We start from the raw sequence: 10,339 nt of genomic DNA on the forward strand, positions 1-10,339 counted from the left end.
GTCAGTTTTTTTAAACAATTTATTCGGGCTCATACAATTCTTATCACAGTTCATACATATACATACATCAATTGTATAAAGCACATCTGTACAGTCTTTGCCCTAATCATTTTTTCTCCTCTTTTCTTTTTTTACATTTTATTAGGGACTCATACAATTCTTATCACCATCCATACATATACATACATCAATTGTATAAAGCATATCCATACATTCCCTGCCCCAATCATTCTCAAGGCATTTTCTCTCCACCCAAGCCCCTTGCATCAGGTCCTCTTTTTTTTTCCCCTCCCTCCCCTTTGCCCCCTCCCTCATGTGCCCCTGGTAATTTATACATCGTTATTTTGTCATATCTTGCCCTATCCGGAGTCTCCCTTCCCCACCTCTCTGCTGTCCCTCTCCCAGGGAAGAGGTCACATGTGGATCCTTGTAATCAGTTCCCCCTTTCCAACCCACTCACCCTCCACTCTCCCAGCATCGTCCCTCACACCCTTGGTCCTGAAGGTATCATCCACCCTGGATTCCCTGTACCTCCAGCCCTCATGTGTACCAGTGTACAGCCTCTGTCCTATCCAGCCCTGCAAGGTAAAATTCGGATCATGGTAGTTGGGGGGAGGAAGCATCCAGGATCTGGGGGAAAGCTGTGTTCTTCATCGGTACTACCTCACACCCTAATTAACCCATCTCCTCTCCTAAACCCCTCTATGAGGGGATCTTCAGTGGCCGACACTTGGGCCTTGGGTCTCCACTCTGCACTTCCCCCTTCATTTAATATGGTATATATACATATACATATATACATATACACATATACACATACATACACACACTTACATCTTTTTTTTGCATGATGCCTTATACCTGGTCCCTTGGCACCTCGTGATTGCACTGGCCGGTGTGCTTCTTCCATGTGGGCTTTTTTGCTTCTGAGCTAGATGGCCGCTTGTTCACCTTCAAGCCTTTAAGACCCCAGACACTATCTCTTTTGATAGCCGGGCACCATCAGCTTTCTTCACCACAGCAAATAGTCAGTTTTTAGATAATATTTATCATGCTTTTAATGGAACATAGACTACTTGCTTTTGCATCTTTTAAAAAGGAATGCTACACATTGCTGCTAAAATGGTAAATATTTATAAGGATGAACTTAGATCTTGAAGTTAACCACCACCTTAGCTAATACTAGATATTGAGCAGACAATACACACAAGTATTTATGGATGATTTTGAAAGTATTTCAGGTAGCCAAAATCACATCAACAACAAAAAAAGTATTAAAAATAGAAATTGTATAAAATTCTGCATTGGAATTTTTATTCCAATTTCAGAAAATTTTCAATTAAAATGGATTTTCTCCTTCTCATTGATGGTAGTGGGATGAAGAAATATAATTGGAAAAATGCTTAAAGAAAATTAATTTGTTAACTTATCCATTCAAAACCGATGCTATAGAATTTCTTGTCTTTTTTTTTTTTAATATTACAGCTCCAGAAAGTCCACATCAAGGACGGTTTTGATCCCTTTTTAAGAAATATAAACAACAGAGTTTCAGGCAGAAAATGGAAAGACCAAGATATGCCCAAATGTAGAAAGAGTATATCTTCAGAGATTATAGAGCATGAAGACCAAGATCCACCTTACCCCGCACATTCAAAAACTGAAGAACCTTCTAGCAAAACCAAGGCCCATGAGCCTGATATCATCACAATACAGCCTTTAGACACCAATTTAAAAGGAAGGCTACCAAATGCCTCTTTATCAAGTTTTGAAAGAAAATCATCAACATCATCAAGTCCTCTCTCAAAGTCATCTAGTTCTACAAAATCACTGGTACCTAAGCTAATTTTAAGTAAAAACCTGAAAGACCTTCTAGATGAATTCTTTTACAACCCAACAATTCCTCTGAACCTTGAAGCAAGCAAGAAAAGCAGTGGATCACTGAATCAGCGTGTTCAGGTTAAACCATCGAGTAATTTGAAAGATGTTCCTCTGGACTTTGAAGTCCGTAAGAAAAGCAGTGGATCTCTGAGTCAGTGTGTTCAGGATAAACCATCGAGTAGTTTAGAAGATGTTCCTCTGGACTTTGAAGCCAGTAAGAAAAGCAGTGGATCTCTGAGTCAGTGTGTTCAGGATAAATCATCGAGTACTGTGAAAGATCTTCCACTGGACCTTGAAGCAAGCAAGAAAAGCAGTGGATCTCTGAGTCAGTGTGTTCAGGATAAACCATCGAGTAGTTTGAAAAATCTTCCACTAGACCTTGAAGCCAGTAAGAAAAGCAGTGGATCTCTGAATCAGCGTGTTCAGGATAAACCATCGAGTACTGTGAAAGATCTTCCACTGGATCTTGAAGCCAGTAAGAAAAGCAGTGGATCTCTGAGTCAGTGTGTTCAGGATAAACCATCGAGTAGTGTGAAAGATCTTCCACTGGACCTTGAAGCAAGCAAGAAAAGCAGTGGATCTCTGAGTCAGCGAGTTCAGGATAAACCATCGAGTAGTGTGAGAGATCTTCCACTGGACCTTGAAGCCAGTAAGAAAAGCAGTGGATCTCTGAATCAGGGTGTTCAGGGTAAACCGTCGAGTAGTGTGAAAGATCTTCCACTGGACCTGGAAGCAAGCAAGAAAAGCAGTGGATCTCTGAATCAGGGTGTTCAGGGTAAACCGTCGAGTAGTGTGAAAGATCTTCCACTGGACCTGGAAGCAAGCAAGAAAAGCAGTGGATCTCTGAGTCAGCGTGTTCAGGATAAACCATCGAGTAGTGTGAGAGATCTTCCACTGGACCTTGAAGCCAGTAAGACAAGCAGTGGATCTCTGAGTCAGCGTGTTCAGGGTAAACCATCGAGTAGTTTGAAAAATCTTCCACTGGACCTTGAAGCCAGTAAGACAAGCAGTGGATCTCTGAGTCAGCGTGTTCAGGATAAACCATCGAGTAGTTTGAAAGATCTTCCTCTGGACCTTGAAGCCAGTAAGACAAGCAGTGGATCTCTGAGTCAGTGTGTTCAGGATAAACCATCGAGTAGTTTGAAAGATCTTCCTCTGGACCTTGAAGCAAGCAAGAAAAGCAGTGGATCTCTGAGTCAGTGTGTTCAGGATAAACCATCGAGTAGTTTGAAAGATCTTCCTCTGGATCTTGAAGCAAGCAAGAAAAGCAGTGGATCTCTGAGTCAGCGTGTTCAAGATAAACCATCGAGTAGTTTGAAAGATCTTCCTCTGGACCTTGAAGCAAGCAAGAAAAGCAGTGGATCTCTGAGTCAGTGTGTTCAGGATAAACCATCGAGTAGTTTGAAAGATCTTCCTCTGGATCTTGAAGCAAGCAAGAAAAGCAGTGGATCTCTGAGTCAGCGTGTTCAAGATAAACCATCGAGTAGTTTGAAAGATCTTCCTCTGGACCTTGAAGCAAGCAAGAAAAGCAATGGATCTCTGAGTCAGTGTGTTCAGGATAAACCATCGAGTAGTTTGAAAGATCTTCCTCTGGATCTTGAAGCAAGCAAGAAAAGCAGTGGATCTCTGAGTCAGCGTGTTCAGGATAAACCATCGAGTAGTTTGAAAGATCTTCCTCTGGATCTTGAAGCAAGCAAGAAAAGCAGTGGATCTCTGAGTCAGCGTGTTCAGGATAAACCATCGAGTAGTTTAGAAGAGGAAACATTTGAGAAAATACCAGACTCAAAAAGTTGGTCATCAGAAAAGAATATTTTAACTTCAAAGAAGCCTTTAAGTGAAATAAGTAAAGGAATGTCTGTAGTTTCACTCTCAGAAGGGAGGTCAGGAAGCTCTCTAGGTACAGAAAGAAAACCGGTCTCTGCCAAAGACTTAGAGAACTGTGTTATAAAGCAAATATTCACGGCTCAGATGTCAAAGGTGGACTCATATGTGAAAGAGCTTAGTGAAAGAAAGGTGAACATGCAGGATCAGTTACCCACCGCTTCAGCAAGCAGCATCCCTTCACAGACTGGGCCTCCCTGGGACAAACAAGATGACGCAGTGGAATTGTCACTGTCCACATCTGCTCTAAATCAGACTGGGAAAGCACTTTCTAAAGATGTGCATGCAGAACATGGGCAAGTAAACATGCTAGAATTAGATCAACAACACCAAGGGAGTTCTTTGGTGGCTTCAGAGAAAGGCTGTCCTGCAGAAAAGCAAAACAGCCCCACAGAGGAGCTTTCAAAAAGTCAAATTAAACTCAAATCGCCTTCAGATGACAGTGTGCCCACCATCCCCGCCCAAAGCAGTTGTGAACTCAAGGTGGCTTCATTCACAGAGGAAGGTCAAAATACACCCCCCCGAGATTCAGACTACCATCCTTCAATACCAGAAACAGAAACAAATTTGCCAAGGGTTGACCAGACGTCTTATAAAGAAGAACCTGATCTTAATACTATTTTGGAAAACTTAAGCAATTCATTAATGAGTATAATCAATGGATCAGATCCAAAAATATTAAACTCCCTTTTGAAACACATCTTAAGTGCATTTTACAAATTTAGTCAGTCTGCAAGAAGGCCACCCGAAAGAGAAGTCCCACGACAACCTGATCGCTCTTTCACACCTGATGTAGAAGACCATGAAGAAATCCAGGAGGCTTTCACCAAAGCAGACAGTTTAGACCAAAAACCTATGCTGAACCCAAAGCTGGGCGTCTTTCTAGAAGAACTCTCAAAGGCAGAGATAAAAAAATTGAAATCCGAATTAAGTAAGCATATCCAGCATTACCTTGTAGAAAGACTCTCCAAATCAGGACACATCACTAAGGAGGATTTGCCAAAAATCTACCAAAATCTGTATGTGATGAATGAGAAATCAAAGCCAAGTGGGCAAAATGTTTTCCAGGAGAAATATTCAGAAACAGCGAAAGAAATCGTGACTTTTGTAAATAATTTTCATCATTATTTCATAGATAAACATCTAGAAATAAAGCTAAGGTCTTTTTTAAGTGAAATCCTCAAAAACTATTTCCTCGAAAACCTTTCTGGAAGCAAGTTATTTAAAGAGACAGAACCTTCGAGTATACTCTCAACCACATCTCTTAGAGCCAAAAGTGCCTCAGGATCTCTACATGACTCAGATCAAGATGTTTCAAGGGGGAGTTCTGATAGCTGGTTTGACATAAACACAGTATACCCCCTAACTAAATCTCTACAGAGCTCTCTCATGGCTTTATCAGAAAATGAACTATTAAATCTAAAAACAGATTTAAGCAAATGCATCCAGACCCTTTTTATAGAAAAGCTTTCGAAATCTGGACTGCTCACAAAGAGACAATTAGAGGGCATCAGCCAGCAGATACACTTGAATAACCCCAGCTCCACACCCTTAAAATGTGTGAAGACAGATTTGGGATTTAGAGATGAAAGTAAGTATGTGGAGGAACATTCAGAGAAGCAAAATAAATATTCAAAAATGCCTCAAAAGGCCACTTTACAAAAGATTCCTGAGGCTAGATGGGTAGGAACCGAATTGATCAGAAAGGAAGAAAAAGAAGGGTTTCCTTTGCACGGTATTAAAGAAAATCTACCCATCCTCGCGGACCAGAAGAGCCATCACTCTAAAGAAGGTGGTCATACACCATGTTTAATGAAAGTACAACCCTGTACCAGCAAAAATATCCAAGCAATTTCAATGAGTAAACCTTCAGACAGACCCATGAGTGCAATGTTCAAGAATCCAAGGAATGAATACAGCTTCCTCCAGCTTCCTCCAGCAGAAAATGCTGTTTTAAAAGTAGAGAGTCAAGACCCATATGGTGGGGATGGCACAATAATTCAATCGAATGCTTGCTTTGAAAGGACGCTGAGGATGAAGTCCGTTGGGAAAAAAGAGCAGATTAGCATCTATAAACTGACCGTGCAGGGGAGACCTGAAGCAAGACTGTCACCGTATCCAAGAGTTCTGGACTATAAAATGTCAGATGAAGAGGAGGAGTCTGCGAGGCGACTGGTGTTTCCCTCATGTCAGGGCCACCCTTCAAATCATCTCAGCTCGGAGGTTGGGGTCTCAAAGTTAGAAAGCCAAAGATGGAAAGGAAATAATAATAACAACAAGAAACAGAGTTCAGTAACATTTGCAGAGTACCAACAAATACAATCTCCTTATAAAAAACCTTCTGTGATTGGCACTGAAAGCTATGCCGATGTCCCCGAGTCACAACCTTTTAGATGTGAAGTGTTAGAAGTTGATACGTACTCGAAACCACCTCTGTTCCCAGAACTGTTAAAGAGAGAAGGTTTAAAGCCCAAGCTCCAAAGAGAGAGAGACCATTTTGGCAAACAAAGAAAGACATACAGCAAGGTAGTTAAGATATTGCCAACCACAGTGCCCTCGTCAAGAACTCATCTGAAGAAATCTATCCCAAGAACATTGCTTCATTGGACGGCAAGAACAACTATACATGTAATAGTGTTTTTCTAAGTCGACTTGGTATTTGGCAGAGTTCTATAAACATTTTAGGGTATATAGACTTGCATACAAATGAATGTGTAGCTTTGATTGCCCCAAGATATAAAGACCTCCAAATTTAATCTTAAAGCATTCCTTCTGAACTTAAATATTTTACCTAAAGGAAATGCAATTACAAAACGGGTGGACTGTTCAGACACCTGGTCTCTTTGTATCAATTAGATCCAGGGCATGCCTGCTGGGGCATGGGTTAGAAAAAAGCACCCTTTTCTCTGGGCAGACTTTCCAGCCTGGCATAGCCAGCAGCCAGGACACTATCTCTGCCAGTGGAAAACTGGCTGGACTTCAGCCGTGACTCGGCCCTCAGTCAGGGCTGTGCGCAGGCACAGCCTGGGCAACCAGTGGCAGTGCCACAGAGCTGGGGTTTCTTCTCACAGAGATACAAATGCACTGCTACAGAGTAGATGCTGCTTCTGATGCTCTAACACTTTACAGAAACAGATAACCTCAACTTGATCCCATGAAGCCATTCATGGGTTTGAACTGGTGACTTCCCACTTAGTTAGCAGTCCAATGCTTTCCAACAGAGTTCCTCTTAATATAGATAAATAGGTATAAGTATAGAGGTGTTTTATATAGAGATGTATAAGTCTATGGTCTTTTTCCCTAGTTGAATTATCTTTGTTTCAGTAAAGAGATACAAAGGTCTTACTATATGTCAGTTATTTTATAAGGGTCAAGGATATTCAAATGTTATTATCTACTGGATTTTGAGTTGCAACATTGTTATTTAACTTACACTCTTTTTAATAACATCCTTCTGCTACATCATCTGCTGTGAGCAATGTAAGAACTCACGTCCATTTTCAATGCCAACGTACATATATCAAACAAATAGAAAGGTACTGTTGCTATTAGACTTTATGCAGACCATCTTAAAAGGAAGTTAAAACATAGAACCGAATAAATAAAATAACAACAAACCTATATAGTACTACAAGAGGCATATTAATTTCCCAAATCTCTGCTCCTTGCTAGTTTGGATAAACATAACCCACAGCTGGGAAAATGTCTCAGTTCAAAGCTGATATTAAAGGAATCGTTTGATAGTTACAATTTTGCCTCTGAATGGGGGAGGGGGGGCATGACAAATTTCAGAACAGTACCTTTGCATTTGTTTTCCTCAATAAAGCAAATCGTTAGCTCCAAGGTGTCAAGGTAAAAATTACCAGGATAGCTTGTACTGTACCTGTGAATGCTTCCTCCCTAAAAATAATTTAATATTGCTGTGTACATGTGTGTGTGCGCACACACTGGGAAAAGAAAGTCACAGGCTCATCATTATTGTAGAACAAAGACTTGGAAGTTTCTTTAGACAAATGGAATCTATATATCTCTTTTTAAAATGGAGAAAAACCCAAGAAATTGTATTTAGGTTAGATGGTATGAGATCATATAGGATCTCAGAACCACTATTTTGTTGCTGGATACTGAGAACTGCCCTTACACTAAGGCTAATCAAGGGAGAGTTCTCTTTATATCCCTCTGTTAAACCAGGAATACCTGAACTTTTCTCTCTAGTGTCGAGAGAAAACAGGAGATGAGTGGGAAGAGAGATTGTTTTCAGGTAGTGAGAAAGGCTCACTTATCTGGTTTTCTCAAGTCCAGGCATCTCCCAAAGAAGTCCGGCAGAAGGGAGCGGCATTGAGTAGAAGGAGCAATTTTGAAGATAATACGCAGTGGAGTGGGTTTTCATAGCTCCCTCCACAATGCTAAAGCAACATTGTACATTACTCAAGAATACATTACACCGTCTCATAAAAGCATGGTGCACCTCATCATCCCATGCACATCAGAGGGAAGAGGAAGAGCCTTTCCTTGCCTTCTCCCAAGATGTCAAATAGGATTTCTCTTCAGACTTTTGCCACTTCTTTTTTCCTAACACGTATCTTTCTGGGTACCCTAATCCTGCCACCTTCTCCCATTCCACGATCTCTTACGCCTCTCCACATCAAAGGAGCCCTGTGCCTCTGTGGGGGCAATCTCGGCAAGGTGTTGAGGCAACTGCTCAACCTGCTGGCTATACTAGTCTACACGCAGATGAGGATGGCTGATAGCTCCATACCCTTTTAGGAGTACTTGTAGATTATATTTTTATTATAAAATGTAGCCGTCATAAATAAAATTTGAAGGGTGGAGAAGAGAAATGGGAGAAGATTCTAATCTATCCACTCTAACACACCATCCTGCTTTCCTTTATCTTTGCATATCTCTTTGCAGTAGTCTCAAGAATGGACTTTCACTTGTTTCTTCTCAGATTCCTCAGAAAATGTTGACTATTCGTAGTGTGAACATCACCACCACATATTTGTATCACATATTTGGATTGATTGTTATCAGTCTTCACAATTATTATTTTACATATTTATATAACGTCATCAAATTGGGTACACAATTGTCTCTCTTAGTGGACATTTATAAGTAACATTTCAAAGTAACAACCTAATACAATGTTTCCCCCATAGTTTGAGTAATTTCTAGAAGTATGGAATTCCTGGACCCAAAGAGATTTATAGATATATAGATATATAAGCAAACAAACTAACTTGTTTCCATCAAGTTGACCATAACTCATACTGACCCAACAGAACAGGGTAGAACTGCCCCTGGGGGTTTCTAAGACTATAAATCTTTGCAGATATAGAAAGCCTCATCTTTCTCCCTCAGAGAAGCTGGTGGTTTTGAACTACTGACTTTATAGTTAGCAGCCCAACACATAACCCATATGTCACCAGTGTTCCAAGATAGGTAGATAGGTAGGTAGATGATGCTATATAAATATAGTGTGAAGAATATATTTATTAAATCAACTTAAAGTTAAAGTTTGAATGATATAAAAAGTCAGTTATAAGGGATCATGCATAATTCATAATTGGGACTGGGAGAGAGCATTTGGTACAGAAGAAATAGAGTGGTCTGATGAGCTTTGTCTAAATCTGAATTCTGGTTTTGAGCTTCATAGCTTCATCTATTTTGAGACAACTTATCCTTTGAAACAATAAGTTTCTTAAAAGCACAATTTCTAAGGAGCTTGTGGGACTGCCTGCAAACTGCTGAGGTTATCCTTTATCTTCTGTATTGGTATTACAAATGATAGTCCTTGTAAATGTAAAATGTACTTTCAAGCAATCCAATTTACCATCTGATCTTTTATTTTAACACTTAGGATTGTTCGGATAAATTTGAGGATTTACCTCCTGCAGCCTCATTTAAACATCTGGAAAGAACAAAATCAAGGACGAGGCTTTTAGGAAAGTATTCAGGCAACAATCCCAATCCTCCCAGACACGCCACCAGGCCAAACACTGCCCCGGAGGCTACCAAGCGACAACGGGAAGGCCACACCGGGAAACTGAAAACGCCGCGACTGGTTTCAGCAAGCTTAGCTCATATTAACGATACAATCTCACATTATGAAATGCATAAAATGCAGCCAAAAAAACAATTAAAAGAGACTATTGAAAATTGTCCGCTCATTTGTAATATTATCCAAGTGTTAAACACTTCAGAATGATACGTGAGGGCAACAATCACTAAGAATATCATTTCTCCTACGAACGAAATGGTTTGAGGAGCTGTCCTTTTGTGTGGCAGAAGTCAGCAGCCAAGCTTCATCTTGTTAGAACCATTTTGTTTCGATTAAAGTGAAAAATAAGCACCATTGATGTAAATGTGTTTTTGTTGATGAGACTTTAGAGAGCCAACTCAGAAATCACCGATTCTGTGCATACTCATTAGGAAAGATTTGGTGCCTGCTTCCCCTCTCCCCACCGCATATCATAGTGGCTTGAATTTTTTTAAACCCTTGTTATGAAAACGTAATTGAAATGGTCTTCATCTACCCAGTTTTCAATTTGTAGCAATGCTTAGGCTTTTGCTATGAATA

At 40.3% G+C, this 10,339-nt stretch overlaps 1 protein-coding gene across 1 annotated transcript in view; it reads left to right on the plus strand.

Annotated features, from left to right (window-relative positions):
• The window catches only part of CATSPERT (catsper channel auxiliary subunit tau), a 100,988-nt gene extending 91,017 nt beyond the window's left edge, over positions 1 to 9,971 (plus strand). The window contains exons 15-16 of the mRNA XM_075529069.1: positions 1,486 to 6,387; positions 9,620 to 9,971. Of these exons, the coding sequence (XP_075385184.1) occupies positions 1,486 to 6,387; positions 9,620 to 9,967 (5,250 nt within the window). The 3' untranslated portion in view covers positions 9,968 to 9,971. The remainder of the gene's footprint in view (positions 1 to 1,485; positions 6,388 to 9,619) is intronic.
• The last annotated feature ends 368 nt before the right edge of the window (positions 9,972 to 10,339 follow it).

Source organism: Tenrec ecaudatus, chromosome 13 (genome assembly GCF_050624435.1).
Source record: "Tenrec ecaudatus isolate mTenEca1 chromosome 13, mTenEca1.hap1, whole genome shotgun sequence".
Taxonomy (NCBI): Eukaryota; Metazoa; Chordata; class Mammalia; order Afrosoricida; family Tenrecidae; genus Tenrec; species Tenrec ecaudatus.